The sequence below is a fragment of the Vigna angularis genome, chromosome 7, assembly GCF_016808095.1.
Source record: "Vigna angularis cultivar LongXiaoDou No.4 chromosome 7, ASM1680809v1, whole genome shotgun sequence".
Lineage (NCBI taxonomy): Eukaryota > Viridiplantae > Streptophyta > Magnoliopsida > Fabales > Fabaceae > Vigna > Vigna angularis.
This window is the reverse complement of record NC_068976.1, coordinates 22,024,356-22,044,859: the sequence shown is the minus strand read 5'-3', so window position 1 is coordinate 22,044,859 and position 20,504 is coordinate 22,024,356. Positions and strand designations below refer to the sequence as shown.

At 34.5% G+C, this 20,504-nt stretch overlaps 3 protein-coding genes across 7 annotated transcripts in view; all 3 read right to left on the bottom strand.

The window, feature by feature from the left end:
- Positions 1 to 14,756, bottom strand: part of LOC108338177 (cysteine proteinase inhibitor) — an 83,377-nt gene extending 68,621 nt beyond the window's left edge. Inside the window, exons 1-3 of one of the 2 annotated variants that reach the window (XM_017574922.2) lie at positions 14,611 to 14,756; positions 13,908 to 14,119; positions 13,582 to 13,807 (exon numbers count right to left, since the gene is read on the bottom strand). In XM_017574922.2, the coding sequence (XP_017430411.1) occupies positions 13,922 to 14,119; positions 14,611 to 14,712 (300 nt within the window). In that variant the 5' untranslated portion in view covers positions 14,713 to 14,756 and the 3' untranslated portion in view covers positions 13,582 to 13,807; positions 13,908 to 13,921. Of the gene's footprint in view, positions 1 to 13,581; positions 13,808 to 13,907; positions 14,120 to 14,610 lie in introns of those variants that run through there. The other variant, XM_052880459.1, reaches the window with a different exon arrangement.
- LOC108338174 (ankyrin repeat-containing protein ITN1-like) lies at positions 196 to 7,512 on the bottom strand. Of its 4 annotated transcripts, XM_052880453.1 has the most exons (7): positions 7,275 to 7,512; positions 3,283 to 3,402; positions 2,753 to 3,094; positions 1,783 to 1,893; positions 1,034 to 1,482; positions 729 to 927; positions 430 to 619 (listed from the first exon to the last, which is right to left on the bottom strand). In XM_052880453.1, the coding sequence occupies exons 2-7, from the start codon at positions 3,368 to 3,370 to the stop codon at positions 576 to 578; spliced, it is 1,233 nt and encodes a 410-aa protein (XP_052736413.1). In that variant the 5' UTR covers positions 3,371 to 3,402; positions 7,275 to 7,512; the 3' UTR covers positions 430 to 575. The 4 variants fall into 4 exon arrangements, with proteins under 4 accessions (XP_052736410.1, XP_052736412.1, XP_052736411.1 ...); XM_052880450.1 differs by having other exon boundaries at positions 196 to 927; positions 7,275 to 7,492; XM_052880452.1 differs by having other exon boundaries at positions 196 to 927; positions 1,034 to 1,320; positions 7,275 to 7,491.
- Positions 14,757 to 16,480: 1,724 nt separating the features above from the next.
- Positions 16,481 to 19,805, bottom strand: LOC128197761 (uncharacterized). Its single transcript, XM_052880449.1, has 2 exons — positions 19,528 to 19,805; positions 16,481 to 16,595 (listed from the first exon to the last, which is right to left on the bottom strand). The coding sequence occupies exons 1-2, from the start codon at positions 19,772 to 19,774 to the stop codon at positions 16,504 to 16,506; spliced, it is 339 nt and encodes a 112-aa protein (XP_052736409.1). The 5' UTR covers positions 19,775 to 19,805; the 3' UTR covers positions 16,481 to 16,503.
- Positions 19,806 to 20,504: the final 699 nt, after the last annotated feature.

The following is a 20,504-nucleotide window of genomic DNA, read 5'->3' as shown; positions in this document are numbered from 1 at the left end:
AAAATAACCATTTCTTATACAGAATTAGGTTTTCTATATTTATATAAATAAAATACTTTTTGCATGGTAAGAACGTCAGGAAAAACTGGCTGTTTAGTTTGTTTTGTCCATGTAACGAGTGATGGATTAGATGGCGACAACAATAAAGTTAATGCAAGAATGATTGGACCAGCACAGTACATTCGAAGTGGTATTATGTACATGTTCAACAATTTCAAATTCAAGCACAAACTTTATTATTTCACAAACAAATTATACAATGAGGTGGAGAATACAACCATTGAGTAATTAAGACACAGAAAAATATAGGATAACACACTTAATGATGCTAACGTAGGTGCCTGAGTATTAAGTTTCGCGCCCAAGTTTGGGATCGGGACGATAGTATTTAGACCAATAGGAGTCGTCGAAGAACTTAGATTGGAAGAGAATAAACACAAGCAATGGGAAAATCCCCATTGGAGTCACTCCATAAGAAACCCATTTTGTTGTGCAATCAAATATCAGAAAGGATGCTGCAATGAAAGCCACAACCATAGCAGCAACGGAGATTATTAGTAACTCAGGGCCAAAAGTCAAGCTGGGATGTAGTGATATAACAAATTCAGTGTCTGCGAATCTTGAAGAAGTGAAATTTGTCAAGAAAGAGAGTATGGAGGCAGAAGAAGTGAACAATGCGATTGCATTTGTGACGATGAAAACTATGAACCAGGCATTGCCCTTATCACCTGGAACAGTGAGAGCAGCTGCAAATGCTACAGAAGCAACAAGCGTTGCCACAACCATCCCAGAATCGGCTATTCCTTTAGCAGATTCTTTGATATCTTTTGATAACTGGTTGTGTTCATCATAAAATACATCAATTGGTGTCTTCCCATTCTTGTTTCTCATACTCTTTAATTCATCGGGAACTTCTGTCTCCGCATACTATTTATCAACCACAAGTACGTGTCAAGATTTTTGGAACTGATGTCTTACAATACTAATTAATAAAGAACGATTGAATAAGGAATTAGGAAATGAATAAATTTACCTGGAACCAAGAGAGCTCTTTTTTCATTTGAATTTTTGCACTTAAACCTGAGAATGATTTGAATTGAGGGGCCAAAAGCGCAGCCAGGTGTAGAACATTGTTACCTTCATTGTCCACTGCTCTTAGTAACTTCTGTTTTCTCTCATTTAGAAGTTCTTTAAAGAACTCCAAACGTCGATATAAAAAGAACAAGTGCACTAGGTTCCGTCCATTAGAGTCCTTTAAGGTCATGAGTATTGCAGAAATATCCATAAAGCACGATATTACAAGTGCACCGTTTCCTGATTCTATTGCATCAAACAACACTACGGATGGTTGAGTAGTCAACGCTAAAATATCATCGATTTTCAGTTTTTTAGCATCAGTCAGATATTTAACTACATTCCATATCTTATACAGCAATTGTATACCCGTTCCTTCTGTTTCAGTGTCGCCATGTATTTTTCTCCCTAGATTGGTCCGAGAAATTAACATTAAAACAAATAAAAAAATAAGTCAAACTAAAAGTTGATCTTATATTAAGCACCTTTTCTTTGTTTTATTTCTATCTAGAAAGTTCTATACTCCTGACTTAAAATTGCAAGTGTAAATATTTGTTTGTCAGTTGCTATAAGCTTGTATCACGAGACAACAAATATCAAATATATTACCCTTATAACACTCAATATTGACCATTAAGAAGTAAATTCTTATTTGAAAATATATAGATGCATAAATTTTAAATTAAGAACAAAGATAATGAAGCTTACCTAGAACTTCATAAGGCTTTCGCGCCAGCATATGCAATGATGTTAGCTCCTCTTCATCTCTTGCAAAGGTCAATTCACGTGGATGTTTTTCAAATAATGTAATGGCCACATCTGTCAAATGCACAAATTAAATAGCCATGATGGACTGCATGTGCAGAAGGCAAGGTAAATACCGATGATGAACATGTACAAGGTTGTTTGAAATAGTAATTAGAAAATGAGGGTTGCCAGAAAATGAAAAAAATGAGTTAGTATACATTGAGGGGCATTCTCTAGTGTAATTATATACATTAAGCATTTTGAAGGGTTATTAACATCATGGTTAGTTTGTTAAATGACAAGAAATATGTATGATGATTAAGTTACTCATACATGTCAAATGAAATAATACATTTTCTACTTTACACTCTTCAAATTTTGTAACAAAATCGCATCAATATCATTGTAAAAAATTTATATTGGAGTTAACTAATAATGAAGCAATTAGATTAACATGAAAAAATGTGGAGCTATTTTATGTTCACACAAGTTGCAAAATGTTTTCACTGGTCTTTTAAATTTGAAGAATTTAGAAGATTGAGAGTAATGCTTGCAAAAATTGTTGAGAATTTTCCCAAGTTCTTATTATTTTATTTTTTTATTTAGTTCTTTCACTAATCAGGTGATCTAATTATTAGTTTGTTTTTGTCATCTTTCTTATGTTTATTTACATGTTAAGAATTGTGAAATTTTATATTATTATTAGTATAAAAAATAAATAGTTTTTATTATTTTCATTAAAAACATATTAGATAATAATATCGTCATGTTTTTTAATACTTTTATCACTTACAACGATCAAAAGATTATCGTTATCACCATAACATAAGTGAAAAAAATATTTCTTATTATCCAACATGCCAAGTAATACAACTAGCTTTAAAAAGGGATAAACAAGAGTGTTTAATTAATGAGTTATAGATGCACTTACCAAACATGTTGTTACTAATGGTCATAAAAAAGAGGTTTTCAATATCCTCGTAAGCCATTTTGTCAAGCAGATGGTCAGAGCATAGAAGTTGAACTATTCTGTGATGGAAAGATAAAGCAGCTAAGTGAACTGGAAGCATCTTCTCTGAGTTTCGTATTAGCACATCTTCTGGCCTCATAAGCTTAACCAACTCTTCAACAAAACCAGTGTTCCCTGCATTTGCTGCTACATGAAGAGCTCTGTCGCCTAATCCAGTCAATTGAATGCGTACACAATTTGGATATTTTTCAACAAAGGGTAGCATTTTATCCCACTGATCCTCGAGTGCATGCCAGTACAGATCTGCGATCCTTTCAAACTTAATTTTAGTCACTGTGTATATATATACACGCAACTTATTTTGTTTAAAACTCAAATCTATCTAGCGATATTATTGTATTAAAACCGTGTGGTGTGACAGCATGTGAAGTAGCGAAGAGTTTGATCATGCACCCTTGTGAATGCAATAGTTTCAAGTATGCATAACTTACCATATACAGAGTTCGTAATTTCATCATCTCCTGGTATCTTAAACTTAATGTTGGGTACATCTGAAGGACCAGCCACATCGGGATTCATGCTGTCGCTTCCTTCTTTCCAAGCCCTCAAACCTTCACCATAATAATAATAATAATGTAAAACCTTCTTTTTTTCTAATTATGTTTGAAAGTTTAAGAGTCATAATTGTTAGTATTTTGAGGTTGTGAAAGGAATAGTTGATGATAGAGAAAATGTAGAGATAGTTGAATGTAGAAGTAGTAGTTGGAAGAAGTGTTGTAGTTGTCTTTAGTTGTAGTAGATGTTGGTTCATACAAATGATAGATGTTGGCTACATACAAATGGTAGATGTTGGCTACATCTTGCAAATGGTAGAGTTCATGGGTATTTATAGACCCATAGATTATTCTAGAACATACTAGCCACAACTTATGTGGAATGTTCTAGATTTTTACCTATGTAGAATATTCTTGATTTTTCTTCCTATCTTAGGTTTTTCTAGAATATTCTATAACTTGTATTACATTTCAATTCTTCTATCTAAGGAGCTTCTACATTCTTCTAGAATTTGCATTACACTTTAATACTCCTCCTTAATGCAAATTCGGTAACTCCAAACATTGTGCATAGTAGTTCAAATCTTTGTCTTGGTAACATATCTTCAATTTGATCTTCTTCCTCCATTTCCTTGACCATAGTTCATGCTTTGATGCTTCTTCATAACAGTTAGGTTCAATCATGGCCATATTGCAGGTTTCATACATGTCTTCCAAAGATCTTACTCTTCTTGGACTAGATTCAGGTGAAGAATCTTGTTGTGGAGGTGGAGAGAGCATACCTGAATTTTCTACCTCTTCTTGAGTTTCTTCTTGAGATTGTTGCACTGGAAGTAAAATGTTTCTTTTAACAACTTTTTCTTCTTCCCAATTCCAAGAAGCATTTTCGTCAACTTCAACATCTCGACTGATGATGAGCTTTTTCGTTTGTAGGTTGTAGACTCGATAGCCTTTTGATTGTGTGCTATATCCCAAGAATATTCCTCGTATAGTTTTGTCTTCAAGCTTGTGCCTCCTTTGATCAGGAACATGTATGTAGCAAATAGACCCAAATACTCGTAGGTGTTTAGCCGATGGCTTTCTCCCACTCCAAGCTTCAATAGGAGTCTTGTCTTGGACTGCTTTAGTTGGACATCTGTTTAGAATATAAACTGCAGTGTAGACTGCTTCAGCCCAAAAAGTGTTAGGCATACTTTTCTCTTTCAGCATTGATCTTGCCATCTCCATAACTGTGCGATTCTTTCTCTCTGACACGCCATTTTGTTGTGGAGTATATGCGACTGTAAGTTGTCGCTCTATGCCTTCATCTTCACAAAATTTGTCAAACTCGCGAGATGTGTACTCCTTGCCACGATCACTTCTAAGTATTTTTAGCTGTTTTCCACTTTGCTTCTCAACAAGGGCCTTGAATTTCTTGAATACTCCAAAAACTTCTGACTTTGCCTTTAAGAAATAGACCCATGTCATTCTAGAGAAGTCATCAATGAAGAGGATGAAATACCTGTTGTTATGATGTGAAGGTGTTCTCATCGGTCCGCAAACATCGGTATGAATCAACTCCAATAAGTCTTTTGCTCTCCATGCTTTCTCTGTCGAGAATGGTAATCGATGTTGTTTTCCGAGGAGACATCCTTCACATGATTCATTATTCTCTTTCAAGTATGGAAGATCTCTCATCATGTTTTTCGTATATAGAAGCTTTAAGGCATGTGTGTTGAAGTGGCCAAATCTCCTATGCCAAAGCCATGAGTCATCAACTTCTACCTTCATGGCAATATTAGTTCCAGGTTTGAAGCTTATAGGAAAGCTTCTATTTCTCTTCTCCATTTTTACTTGGCCAATTTCTATCATTTTATTGTCATAAATTTTGCATGTATCTTTCTCAAAATGAAGAGAATATCCATTCTCCATCATTTGGCCAATACTTAAAAGATTTTCTTTAAGATTTGGAACTAGTAAAACATCCTTGATGAATTTCGTACCTTTCTTTGTCTCCACCATGACAGTTCCTTTACCTCGAGACTCCACTGTGGTGCCATTTCCTAGCCGAACTTTGACATTGACAGATTTATCAATGTCTTTGAAGATGCTTTGATCTTTCGCCATGTGATTGCTGCATCCACTATCCAAGTACCAACTTCCTTCTCTACTAGGAGATTCTTGATTGGCGTAGAATAAGAGTTTCTCTTAATTATCTTCTTCCGCAAAGTTTGCTTGATGCTTATTTTTGTTACGAGAATACTTTTCTATGTGACCAAATTTCTTGCAATAGTGGCATTGAGGTTTTCCATGATGCCAACAATCTTTTTCCAAGTGACTTGTCTTTTTACATATGCCACATGGAGGATATTTTTCTTGACGAGTCATAGAGAAGCTTCTAGGATTTTCTTTATTTCTAGAAATTTCTTCTCTACTTTTATCTCCTTCATATTCTTTATTCTGAGACCGTAATTTTAGTTTTGATTGAAAGGCATTTTCAACCGAGTCTTCTTCATGCCTTTTCAATCTTTGTTCATAAGCTTCAAGAGAGCCCATTAGTTGCGTGACTGACAATGTAGCCAAATCTTTTGTTTGTTCAATCGCGGTTGCGATTGCATCATACTTTTGGGGAATAGAAATTAAAATTTTCTCAACGATCTTTTTGTCAAGAATATTTTCCCCATAGGCTCTCATCTGACTAACTATTTCTTTTATTCTAGAATAGTAGTCTTTAATGGTCTCAAATTCTTTCATTCTTAATAATTCAAACTCTCGTCTTAGAGAATGAAGTTTAATATTGCGTACCTCGTCACTTCCTTGAAACTCCTCTTGTATTGTGTTCCAAGCTTGTTTTGCACTTGTGGCACCAATTATCCTTGGAAAAATTGTGTCATCAACTGCTTGTTGAAGAACAAATAAAGCCCTTGAATCCTTCTGCTTGTTTTCTTTCAACTCCTTCTTTTGAGCTGCAGTAAGAGTAGAGGTGTCTTCTGGAATAGTGAATCCCTCTTCTATGATATCCCATAAATCTTGAGAGCGGAAGAATGTCTTCATTTTGACACTCCAAAAATCATAACTTTCTCCTTTGAAAATAGGTACTGGAATTGATGATGTTTGATTAGTAGTAGCCATTGTTGAGAATATATTTGGGAGTAGTAGAATGAGTTATAGTTTTGTTTGAGGTAGTTGAAAATTTTATCTACGCCCAGTAGATGACCGAACGTAGCTCTGGTACCACTGTTAGTATTTTGAGGTTGTGAAAGGAATAGTTGATGATAGAGAAAATGTAGAGATAGTTGAATGTAGAAGTAGTAGTTGGAAGAAGTGTTGTAGTTGTCTTTAGTTGTAGTAGATGTTGGTTCATACAAATGATAGATGTTGGCTACATACAAATGGTAGATGTTGGCTACATCTTGCAAATGGTAGAGTTCATGGGTATTTATAGACCCATAGATTATTCTAGAACATACTAGCCACAACTTATGTGGAATGTTCTAGATTTTTACCTATGTAGAATATTCTTGATTTTTCTTCCTATCTTAGGTTTTTCTAGAATATTCTATAACTTGTATTACATTTCAATTCTTCTATCTAAGGAGCTTCTACATTCTTCTAGAATTTGCATTACACTTTAATAATAATTTAATGAAATTCTGTATCACATGTATATTTTAATACATATGAGGTCTTTACTTTATTTGAAACTTGATCATAAAAATAAGTATACTTAATTATTTTTAATAAAATCATTCTTTCTAATTTAAAACGTTTTTGTTTAAGCTTTTTCATGAAAAGAATATTGTTGACATAGATACTTTTTAGTATTACATGTTTGGAATATCAGTAATTGTAACCATTTTTCCAGTATTAGTAAGTGAACCAGGAGACATATTAGAGGCTAAAAGTATAGAGAAGAAAGAAGATAGAGTGAAAGTGAGAATTGAGTTTACCTGGGAAATTCAAGTGGGAAGTAGAGTACGGTGATTCGTGTAGGCGATAACAGAGGCTATTTATAAGGAACAGTTGAAGCTAAGAAGATATATAGAATAAAGAAGATAATGAAAAGCTTACATGAGTGGCGTGTATGGTAAGATGACAGATGCTTAGTTCTGATATGATGGAGAAGGAAGAATAGTTCTTTTCAGGAATAAAAGCATACTCTTTTCGAAATATATCAAAATTGAAAACTTAAAAATAAAATGTTTTGGAAACAACATTGGTAATAATATAAGTTAAAGTTGAAAATATAACTTTCAATGTTTAATTACTATTTTATCGGGGAAGAAAAGCGCGGGAGAATTAGATTCCAAAGTACGTTACTTGATGAACTCGATTTTGTAAGTTTTGGATGGGAGAATAAAGATAAATTGAAGCTTCATACTTTTTTCAATAGCGTGGACACAACTTTTCCAACGTTTATCACCATCTCTGTTATCTTCTTCTTCAAATGGTTCTCTTTATCATACAACTTCATTAACACTCATTAAAATAATTTGAATAGTATGATCCACTGAAATAGAATTAATTTATAAAGACATATAATATCATCTCCTGTCTAAAATTTATTAAGATAATAAATTTGAGTTTTTTATATGTTATTAAAATTTTTTTTATTTAATGTGTCACTCATTCATTCTTGAATTTTTAACAAATATTTCATTGATGAATTTTCAGCCTTAAGAGTATCATTCAATTTTGATTTTTATTTGTATTGTTGTTTACTTTTTTTTTTTACTGAGACACACTTGTCTAAAATGGATCAATATGAGCTTAAGGTCAAGACTAATCAACCTAGGTCGAAGGTTGAGACAAGTTAATTTAGGGCTAAAAGTCAAGACGGATCGATTCAATTCAAAAATTGAGACGAATTGTTAAGGGTCGATACAAGGTGGTTTGGGCATAAGGTCGAGATAAGTTGGATTGAGTACAAGGTCGAGACAATTCATTACAGACTGTAAGTCAAGATGGGTCAACTCGAGTCGAAAGTCGATACAGGTCAACATGAGCCACATGTCAAGATGGGCCTACTCAAGCAAAAGGTGACAAGCGGATCTATGCCAAAAGTCGAGACTGACAAATAGACCAGGTTAAGACAAGCCACACTTGGTCGAAGGTTGACTCAATTCAGTTTGGATCATAGTTAAGTTGAGTGGACCTTGTCGATCGATGCGATGAGTTAATCGAGACCAAACATCAAGACAAGTCGTCCCAGAAAAACAAATCAACCCAAGTAGAAGTTTGAGTCAAGTCAATACAATTGAGCCAAGTTATCTAAGCTATGAAGTTTTGATTCTCATACATGTTTTTATAGACTTAATACCAATTTTGGTCCCAATTTTTGTCAGCTTTATTCAAAATGGTCCTAATTTTTTTTTCTGTTCAATGTTGTCCTAAATAATATAATTTATGTTCAATTTAGTCCTTTTTGCAGACGGAATTTAAATTGTTAACGGTGCACTGTCCAGCTGTGCAAAATCCAAATGAGATTCATTTAACTGCCTACGTGGATTCCCTTTAGGCATAGTGAGGTGGAAAGCAAGAAGAGGCCGAGTAGTGAGGGAGAAGAAGAAGGGAACCGAACGGCTGAAGGGGTGAGGCTACCGAACGGTGGAGGCATGGGAGTCGATCGGTTCGCCAGAGGGATTTGCGATTTAAGCTCGTGGTCCAACAAATTTTTGGTTCTTGTGGTTTGTAGGTTTGGGGTTGGCAAGGATGATGGAGGTGTGTGTCGCGGCGGCGCATTGAAGAAGGGAGAGTGGCAGTAGTAGCGGTGGCCATGGAGATTCCGTTGTTGGCTATGAATGTTTTAGGAAACTCACGATTTAGGTTGGTGCTAGAGGAGGAAGACTCGTGATTTGCTGCAGGTTTGATAGCGTCGCAGATGGAGATGTGGTGGTTGGAGGTTCTCGCGTTTAGTGACACGATTCTTACGACGGCGACAACCTGAAATGGGCTTTGCTGCACAACGGTGGTGGCGGCCTAAGGTTTTGGAAGCGCGAGGAAGATGATACGCGAAGATGGTGGTCTGGCGAGTTGAGACCCTAATCAAAAATACATTTTGAAAAATTAGGGTTTAGGTAGTGGAGAAGATGATGGAGGTGTGATGAAAGGGTCGCACCTCTCACAAAATTTGAGCATAAAAGAAATGCAGTATAGACTAGGAAGTGACTCCTAGGTTTTCTCTCAAGGACCAATATTTATGCGGTTTAGTTTTAGATTTTTACACGAAAGAAGGGGGGGTTTTAAGGTTGTTTTTATTGCAAAAAAAATTAAATTACGAAAATAATTTTAAAATGGTAAAAACGGATTTCAAACAGTAAACGTAAAAAAATGATAAAAGTAAATTTTAGATAGTAAAAACGAACAGTAAAAATCGAGCAGTGAAAATAAAATGCACAAACGGTAAATGTATGAGACAATAAAAAACGTGCAAAAGAGTAAAAACACAGATAGTGAATTCGAAAACAAAACTTAAACCAGAAAACTTAAACTCAACAGAAATGAAAATAGTTTTCAGAAAACGTGAAAACAGAAATGAGAATTAGATTTGAAAACAATAAGAACAGAAGCAGAAAATTTGCCGTGGAAAAGTAAAAACGAAAATTGATGGTTCATGATTGAAAACGAAAATTAAACTTCAGTAGATAACCGAAAGCTACACATCCAAAACCGTGAACTTCCACCATCATATCAAATTCATTTTGCAAAGAAATTAAGTAATAACACTCCTACGAAATCCTCCCCTTATGAACACCTTTTGTCATCTTTTGAAATGAAAACCAAATTAATTTATATTTTCCACATACACACCATTCCAGCCACGATATTCTTCTCTCAAAACACCAAGAAGAGACAAAATCAAATGCAAGAAAAGGTTCCAATTAAACTAAATGCTCATGAAATTTTAGAAGAAAAATTACTGGATTTCTTACAAAACAAAAGGTTTTACACGTACACACATGCATCTTTTCAACAATGAATTATATCTCTCAAACAAGAAAAATCAAAAACTTAATACTGGAACTGAAATGCGATAACCGAAACTACAACTCCAAAGCAAATCAATTTCTTTACCAATTTTTATCTTCTTTTGCTTGCTTCCTTTTATTCTTAAGATTATTAAAAGAACTCATTAACAATTCTTCCTTGAATCCTTAAAAGAAAACCGTGAACACTCAAACAAAAATCATACAAAGATTCAATCAAAGTTTCATCCATGAAAAGTAAATGAAGAAAAGAAAAGTAGACTTAAAACAACCGTGGCATTTTTCATAACAAATCAAAAGAAAGACAAGACTTCCAAAATGAAATTAACTTGCATGTCCAGATTACAAATTATTAATACATAGAAGAATGTAATCAGCAGAAGAACAAAACTTAATTGAAAAGGGTATACAAGACCAATTAAGAAGACATCAAGAGTTCAAGCAGTGGTTGGTTTCCTTCTTCACGGCCTTCTTCAAGTTCCTTCCTCTCGGCCCTCATCCTCTCGGCCCTCATCCTCTCCAAACTCTTCTCTCTGCCTCACTGTCTCCCCCCTCACGTCCCAACTCCCCCAGAAAAATATGACCGAGAACTGTTAAGAACTTCTCAATGGCCGTGTGGTGTGCCCAACTTCTTCCATCCTTCTTCAATCCAAACAAGAACAAGGAAGGTCCTCCATTTTTGTTGTCTTCAGAAAGAAAATTCCCTTGGTTGGTTGATTGAGGCCGTGTGTGAATTTGTCCACTCCGTGAGCTTCTGCATTGAATGTGGACGTTGGCTTTCAACAAGTGTGGTAGCCCCTACTTCTATTATGTTTTTTTCTCCTACGAAGATAAAGAAGCCTCCCATTTTGTGTGTAGTGGTGAGTTTCCTCGGTGCTTTTCCTCAAAGGTTGGACGGTGATGTGCTACTGCTGTCATACTTCTACGCTTTTGGGTGGCTGCTCCAACCGTGTTTGGCCTCTATGAAGCATCGTGCAGCTTTCCAGCTTTCTAGATGTAGATCCGTGATTCAAGTTCACTCCAATGACAGCACCGTTTCAGCTCCAACATAGTGTAGTATTTTTTTAAAACATAATTGCTCTTTCCTCTCACGGCTGGACGTGATTTGCTTCCAAGGATGCCAAAATAAAACCATAAAACTGTGAGTGGTGGGCCCTCCATTGGTGTCTTCTACCAAGAAATAATATTCCCTTTATTTTGTGGCTTGGAGTGGCCGTGTGGTGAATGTTACGTGAAGCTCATTCTCCAAATTAATAAATGTAGCACTTCATTCTTTCTTCTCTACGTGTGCTTCTCAATGTGGTGTTGTACCTTGAGCTTTCAACATGTGGCCCCCTCTTTCCTTTGTCATGCTTTTCTAATGAGAAGTGGCGGTTCCCACTTTTGTTTTGCTGGCCATGTAAGCTTTTGGAGTCCTGACACCGCACTTCCATTTTCAAAGCCAAAACCATCCAAAAACAAATTAACATCCTTCATACTTCGCCTTTTGGACATGACCGTGCACAATTCATTGTAATTGATTTCCCTTTTATGAATAAATAAAAGAATTTCATTGCTATATTGGTGCCAAACGTTCCATCCTCTCGGCTTTATTCTAAGGAGCAACCCCACAAGCATTAAACACGGTAGTCTTTTTCCCCTTCTAGCAAAGGAGCAACAAAAGGCTTTGTTCAAAAATTAAATGGTAAGCTTGTGGATTCTATTTCCAGCCGTGAAAAGCATCCCATGACTCAATGAATTTGATGCACTTAAACCAACTCCACGTTTTCCACATATCAATACACATTAAATCAATGCAGCGCAGCTTCTTTCGAACATAGTTTGTGAATGAATATTCTTCCAAATGTCCTAAAATATTTACAGAATTTTCCCTGCACTCAATAATGTAAATAATTAGTCTCAGATAATTCAAATTAATTAAAATAAGAATTTCTGACCAAATTAAGCACAATTAGTAAAAACAGGAAAATACCAGACATTTAAGCATAATTCCCTAATTAAATCTAGCACAATAAGCTAAATGAAGTGAAGAAAATAATGATTCATCAAGGTGTGAAGATGGCGGTTGACCGTGACCGTGGCGGCGGCGATTAGGGTTAGGTGGTGGCTAGGGTTTCTGTGTGGGGAAATTAGGGCTTCTGGAGGTAGGAGATGATAATGACGTTAACGATTTAAACGTCGTCTGCAAAAAGGACTAAATTGAACATAAATTACATTCTTTAGAACAACATTGAATAGAAAAAAAAATTAGGACCATTTCAAATAAAGCTGACAACCAAATGGTATTAAGTCTTATTTATATATTAATAATATTTTTAAAAAAAATAATATTTTTTTTATGTGTAAATAAAGACTCATAGATTAACCCTAGCTTACAAGGTTTTTTATGAATATTTTGATGTTATGGACTTTTTCAATGAAAAGATTTTGATTTTCTTGAGTTTTTTAACCTGAACCATGTAAATTACGATCAAACTTTTTGGTTGAACTAAATTGACATATCTAAACACGAGGAGTAATTTCTAAAATAAAACTCTTTTCGTGTCAAAATAAATGTAATTTAACACAATAAATATATATTACTTGTTAAAATAATTTAATTAAAATAATATCATTATCGTAATACAATATTGTATCAGCTTGTAAATACAATTGTTGTAATTTATTTGGGAGACACGATAGGAATCTTGAAAATTAACAACATTTCCTCTTTTTAAAAGACTACTAAAATTCTAATCTATAGAAAATATAAATTTTGAGACATATTCAACGTTACCAACTAAAATAACCTTTCTTTTTTTAAATCTTAATACTTTTTTTGAATCTTAATAATTATATTTTGAAAATATATTGTTTTAATGACTGATTGTAGGAATTATTTTATGTTTTGATGTATTATTTGAATTGTTTAATTTTTTTTTAACAAAAAAAACTGAAACAAATATAGGAAATTATTCGCAAGTGTTGGTTTATATACTTAAAGTAATAATGAATTGTTAAATTAGAATTAAAAAGAAGAAAAAAAAAAGTGGTAACTCATAGCCATAAATTTAACAGATTTCCCTTATTTAAAATGATTTAAAAAATCTCTTCATAATAGTACATTTGAAACTTATTTACAACGTACTTAGATTTACATACTCGAGAGGGATGAGGTTATTTTAGTAAATAACATATTTATTGTTATTTTTTAATATATATATATATATATATATATATAATAAACTATAATTATTTTATACAAAACAACACATAAATATATAATCAGTGATTAAATCATTCATGATAACGTTATTATTCTTGTAGAAACAAACTTTAAACTATATAATCATTTATATAACACACGCAAATACATAATCAACAATAACTTCCATTTGTAGTAATTATTGAAATAGGATTCCTTAACATGCACACCCCTTTGAAGAATAACAGCCACGTTTATTGAATACATATGGAGAATCTTGTGGACAAGCTAAGAAGATGCAATTTTCTGTAACCTGAAAAAATATGAAAGAGAGATTCAAGAAATTCAACATACAACAAAATTTGGCAAAAGAAAGTTGAAGAAACTAATCCATTTTTGTGATGTGAAATTACCTGGCCAAGAAGTGCTAGACCGAAACAGGGTTAAGAACAACTGGCTTGAATTCCTCCACCTCCTTCAAGTTCAACCATGCCTTCTCCAACACCTTTGTTTCGTACACCTTTTTTGTTTCACCATCATTTGCCTCCAACGTTATGTAGTACAAAATCCCTGCAACCACTTGCTGCTTTGCACTTATCACTCTCACAAATTCCACCACTGCATTCTGCTTTTTCATCTCCGATTAAACACCATAAAACAAACACAACGCAACATACTTGAAAATATTAATGTTGTCTTTTTTATGTTAGTCAATTCAAGTTTCTCTTAAAAACTGTCATAGCTTAATTAGTATGGTACAAAATTTCAACTTGTATATATAAAATAAAAACACAACTTGATATGGGATCCCAAGTTCAATCTCTTCTAGAACATCTCAAATTTCTTGAAAGTAGGATCCACCCTCTTTCCAAACATTCAAAATTTTAGATTTTTAATATTCAACAAGATTAAGCTTTTGTGTGTTATTTGAAATACCACTAAAACTGACAGACATAACAAGATTCAAGAAGGGGATGATGAGGTACGAGGAATCAAACACCACTTTGATTACGTGTCAAATACGCATGACAGAATGATCTAATGCCAAATTATAGCATAAAACATACATAAGATCTTGTAATAATCAAAGTTGACTTGAAAGGAAGAAAAGAAAACCTGTTTTTTGTTGTAGTCATCAACTGCAAAGCGAGCGAGACTCTGGATATCGATGCTGTTCTCAGCTCCAACGATATCAGTAAGGCCACCTAAATTTGCCATTTTCTCTTTCTTTTTTTTCTTTCTCTTCTTCTCTCTACGATGTTCCTGCTATCACTCTTATATATTTATATGGTTTTATAAGTCAATATTTTCGCCTAAGAAAAACTGAATGCGTGTCTAATAATATTACCCTTGTTATTTCGTACAACTATTTTTATAACTGTTCTTATTAATTTGTTATTAAAAAATGTAATCTATGTATTGGTTAAATATCTTACTTTAATATTTTAGTATTAAACAGAATTGCCAAGTGGTTGTGTGAACAAGAAGGGACTGTTAAATTATTTGCCTTTCGTGCATGACCAACAAAACTAGATAACTTCAACTTTGGCATGTAAGCATTAAGGGTGTGTTTGGATTGACAAAAATATTTGAGAATAAGTGGATAAATTTTAAAAAATGAAAAGGATATATTGTGATGTCATTTAGATTAAGAGAATCATAACGTATTTGAATGGATGAATAAGTTGAAACAAACATATGCTAAGGAAAAACATTAAGAATAAACTATTGAGTGCATTGTATATTAGCTTTTAAATTTTGTTTATATATATATATATATATATATATATATATATATATATATATTAATCTTCTTAAAAAATTGTACAGTGTCTTAAAAATAGTTGAAGAATAAAATTCCCTAATAGGATTACAAAAATACAGACTTATACTTTTATATGATTTTTATAAAAAAAAATTAAAAAAAACTATTTCGTTGACCAATAATATATAAGATGTATATTTTTTCCAATGAAACGATCAAATTATTCAATAGTTACACAATACTTATGATTGGTATGGTAAAAATGAAAGAAACAGAGTGTGAAAGAAAAAAAAATGTAAGAAATTAGGGGAAAATATATTGTTTGGTGAGAAAAAATTGAATGGAAAGAGATATTCTTTGATGGAAATAATTAGTAATGGAAGAGAAGTTATTTTATTTATTTTTATAGTGTTATCTATTATGAAAGTTAAGACAGCTACAAAAATGAATTTTTCAACGACATAAATTAATTATGTTGTGTTGAGACACCTCACTCTCCGCAAATACTGTGCAGAGTAGTTGTAACTTAAATGCACTGCATATGAGGTCGAGTTCAAAAAGGTTGACAATATTGTTGATTCTTCTATAATTTGAGTGTGGCATAGTTGATTTGATTGATATTTATTTGTCATATTAATTTATTGTCATAAATTAAACTCTAGACATTATTTTTAAGAATAACATTTTCTTCATATTCTTTATATGAGCTGATAATTTACTTTTAAACGTATTTTAGTTATTAAAAAGTTAACTTTTATATTTATAAAAAAGATTTTAAAAGGTAAAATACTAAATATAAAATGAAAAATACAGTTAGGTGTGAAAATAATAAATAATTAATAATACGTTTTCAACTTGAGTGTTGTATTTTTTATTTTAACATCTAAATTCTTTTTATGTGTTTCTCTTACATTAAAAAAAGGTTCGAATGTTAATTGAAAATACAAGCGCTATACTTATACTTATATGATAATGAAAATAATAAAATTACTATTATAATTATAAAATTAAATATACATATTTTTATAATTTTTTTTTGTTATAATATATATATATATATATATATATATATATTATAAATACGAATATCAATACCTAAAATGTAAAATTTCATAAAATATTTAGAAGTAGTGGTGTAACATCCCAAAAATTCACCCAAAATTAAAAATTATTTCAAAACTTAAATATTATAATAATACATAACATCCTGAACATCAACTAAAATCTATACATCAGTTTTAAGCTCAGACGCAACTGCAAAGATAACATTGAATCCTTCTAATTCGATCTTCCATCTCTTCCTCCACTTGTACAAGATCACGTGACAATCCTTCAACTACTCCCGTATAACATCACACATTATACGATCATCGCATTCACATGCACAAACAAGCAAAGTAAGGGTGAGCTAACCTGAAACACATCATTTATAAAACGAGCATAGTTATTTCAATACAAATATCATATAATAATTAAGTCAGACATCCTCATGCCAATGTACCATAATTCATGTTGGACACTCATCCCATAGTACCTAATAATCAATCCAGTACACAATAAACCCTCATCTGGATGATACGTTGATGAGCAAATCAACGGAAGGTGCCCCACTTGTGATTTCATTCTTAGTCCCCTCAATATGTCCACAATCAACCACAGATCAAGACATCCTACTACAGTACCCTCAACCTCAATACATACCCAGATATCATATCATTACTGAATCAAACGATAAAACAACGAACTTATATTACATCGGATACTGTTTACACGAACATTAAGATTGATCACTTAAGCTCGAAACTGAACATCAAATGCTATTATACCGAATACCATTAGGTCGAATACCAAAAGATCAAACGCTAATTAAGATCAAGTACTTAGACTTCACGTTAAGACAGTGTACTCTACTAGAACAATTACTATTATTTCGAACACTATTCAAACGATTGCTCAAAGATCAAATCTCGCACACCACAGATTAAGTACCATTCGGACGAACACTTAATTGATCACTTTACTGGATTTAACACTATCTGAGGGTAACCTCATCGAGACCGGATGTTCCCTACGTACAATCACTAATTGTTAACAATCCTTATCTGAGACAAGCGTCATCCAAACCGGGCACTACCTATGAATGATCACTACCTGAATCATGCATCATCACGACTAATCACTATTTATTAATCGATCATTACCTCAACGAATATCAAGGTCGGTCACTCCCCGTAAATGATTACAACCTCAAAGCAACATCACCAATAAAGATCATTCCCTAAGAACCATCACTACGAGACAGAACACTATAATAAATAACACTTGAGTCTGGTTTAAATGCCTAGAGTACTCTGCTGAACACCTCAGTACTGACCGAACGTAATCAAACTAAACCTCAGGTCACCAAATTAAGATCGGACGCTAGCTACCTCAGATCCACTAATCATCAAGATCAACTGTTGCCTAATAACGCTCGCTACTTGAAAATAAATAACACCAAGACCGAACGTCACTAGTAAGAATGCTCGTTACTACCTATAGACCCAACAAGGTTTACTTCCCGTCTCTCTCTCGAAGTATTCCAAATCCAACTTTATCTGCACTACCATCTCTCCCGTATCCGTACGACCATCACAGTTAGAAACCACAGCCACAACATGCAAGATGAATAACCAGAATTATCACATTATAAACCCACTACCTATACTATAACAATTCCCATGATAAATTGACTCACATGATATTGTAGACTAGTCTTTCATAAACTGATGTCGTTTACTTGTAATTTGTCGTCATAACCTGCTCTCAATAACAGGCGACCCGAGCCGTCATCCATCGCGACTTCAGACCTATCTCCCCGACTCCTCAAGGACTAACGAGTAAAAACATCGATACTACGCGTAACGATGCACTATACTCAACACGAGCCGAAGTCATTGGGCGAGACATTCACCTCCTCGCGCAGAAGAAGGTGACACTCGAATCTCCGTCTCACGTGTGAGACTAGCAAAAATGCTAAAAAGACCAACGAAGTTACAAGTAAATAACATAGTGTATGTACCACCTCCAACAGAATAAACGTGCTCAATCACGAAGTCATACATATTCTCAATAATATGTATAACTAAACAAGTAGAAGAAACGTGCTCAATCACGAAGTCACACATATTCTCAATAATATGTATAACTAAACCAATAGTATAAACGTGTTCAATCACGAAGTCATACATATTCTCAATAATATGTATAACTAAACCAATAGTATAAACGTGCTCAATCACGAAGTCACACATATTCTCAATAATATGTATAACTAAACCAATATTGGATCAAGGAAATAACCAACAATTCTCAATAATTGCTTCAAAATACTCCCACGGATTCATGCATTATTGCCGAACGCTATTTCCAACACTGATGCTGTCTGAGCGAACGTTCTGGAATAATCTTCATCAAAGGCCGAACGTTGTCGATGAACACCGAACCAAGGTCGAGCGCTCACAAAACCAAGGACGAACGCTACCAAAAACCAAGGACGAACGCTCCTAAAAACATTGGACGAACGCTCACTTAACCAAGGACGAACGCTCACTTAACCAAGGACGAACGCTCACTTAACCAAGGACGAACGCTCACTTAACCAAGGACGAACGCTTACTTATACTCAAAAACCGAACGCTCGTTGTACCCCAAAAGCCGAACGCTCATAATTATCACAAGGCTGAACGCTCAATTACTGAGCCGAACGCTAAGATCCATCACTTAGGCCGAACGCTAAACCATTGGACGCTTTGGACGAGCGCATAAGATCAAACATCCTAAAAGACCGAACGCTCTTTATAACCTACGGACGTTCGTCTTGAGACCAAGGCCGAACGTTCAAGATTACTCCACGAAGATACTAAGTTAAGGACGAACGTTCATAATTCACTGTTTGGACGAGCGTCTCATTTTTACAGACTTGACGGACGAACACGGACGTTCGTTAGAAACCGAACGCACAGTAATTTGGACGAACGTCGAATTTCACCAGAATTAGACGAACGTTTAGAAATTGGTCGACCACTATTTGGTCGAGCACTGTTGGGACGAACGTCCAATTTTGATTCCCCAAAATTGGACGAACGTGCATTCTGCAGAAATTCTGCAGAATCGCACCAGAGTCCAGAAACCCAGAAAACCCTCCCCTTTTCATCCAGATTTTTCACATATTTGCAGCAAAGCCAACATATCTCAACAATCAATGAAATAAATCAAGCTCCCCTTACCTCTTGAAGACTTCCATGTAAATTTGGGATCTATCTCCTTCCAGACGTGCAGATCAAGATCTCCTTGAAACTTCAGTAGTTCTCCCCCTCCTCTCCCAGATCTTACTGCAACAGCTTCACTCTCACAAGATGTCCAACCCAAATCCTCCTCTCTGCACTTCTGAAGTTGGTGCTGCTTCCCTTGGGTGCTCTTTGAACGGTTGGAAATGGAAGGAAGGGTGCCCTTCCTCTGGCTGGTCTCCCACATGGCTCTCTTCTATGCTTTTGATTCACAGCCACACGGCCATGGCCATTCATTTCGGCAGCAAGCAATGTTTTGGAATTTAATTGGAACATTCTTTTTGGAGTATGCAAACCGTGCTTGATGGAATGAGGGGGCCACCAATTGGTTGAAAGCTCACGTGGAGGACTCCTAAATGCAAAAGTTGAATTTGTTGAAGTGTAAATAGCACACGGCCCTACACTTTTGCATGTCCATTATTGCTAGAATAAAAATGGGAGCCACCACTTATATAATATAAGGTGACTATTTTGTTGGAAGAAAGCATTATGGCCCACTTTATCACTCATTTCAAAACTGGTTTACAAGAAACACACACCACTCACGACTTTATTCCCCATGTCCAAGAAATTAATTGAAGAAAGTGCACATGGGACATCTGAAGGAAGAGGACGTTGCTTCTTTTATTCCAAAGAACACGCATGAATTGTTTTGGAGCTGGAACGGTGCACTTCTTATCACAGGTTGATTTCCTTTTTCAAATGCTGCACCAAATTACTTGAGAATGAAGTTGACTCACAGATCTAGCAAGCTTGAGAGCTGCAAAAATGAAGAGAACACACAGTCTTATTTGGTTTCACGGACAGTAGTAGCAGCATGCAAGAGGTGTCACTGCCTGGCTGGATGGACAGCGGCAACAGCACCAGTAGCACTTGGAGGAAACGGTCCAACACCTTAAAGACGTAGTTGGTCCAGC

Bases quoted from the DNA above. Each gene is read 5' to 3' on its own strand.
- LOC128197761 (XM_052880449.1), bottom strand. From the start codon at position 19,774: ATGTGGGAGACCAGCCAGAGGAAGGGCACCCTTCCTTCCATTTCCAAC. The intron at 16,596-19,527 runs GTAAGGGGAGCT...ATACGGGAGTAG, and splicing joins TACATGGAAGTCTTCAAGAG to TTGAAGGATTGTCACGTGAT.
- LOC108338174 (XM_052880450.1), bottom strand. From the start codon at position 3,370: ATGAATCCCGATGTGGCTGGTCCTTCAGATGTACCCAACATTAAGTTT. The intron at 3,095-3,282 runs GTAAGTTATGCA...AAAGGATCGCAG, and splicing joins AATTACGAACTCTGTATATG to ATCTGTACTGGCATGCACTC. The intron at 928-1,033 runs GTAAATTTATTC...GTTGATAAATAG, and splicing joins AAGAGCTCTCTTGGTTCCAG to TATGCGGAGACAGAAGTTCC.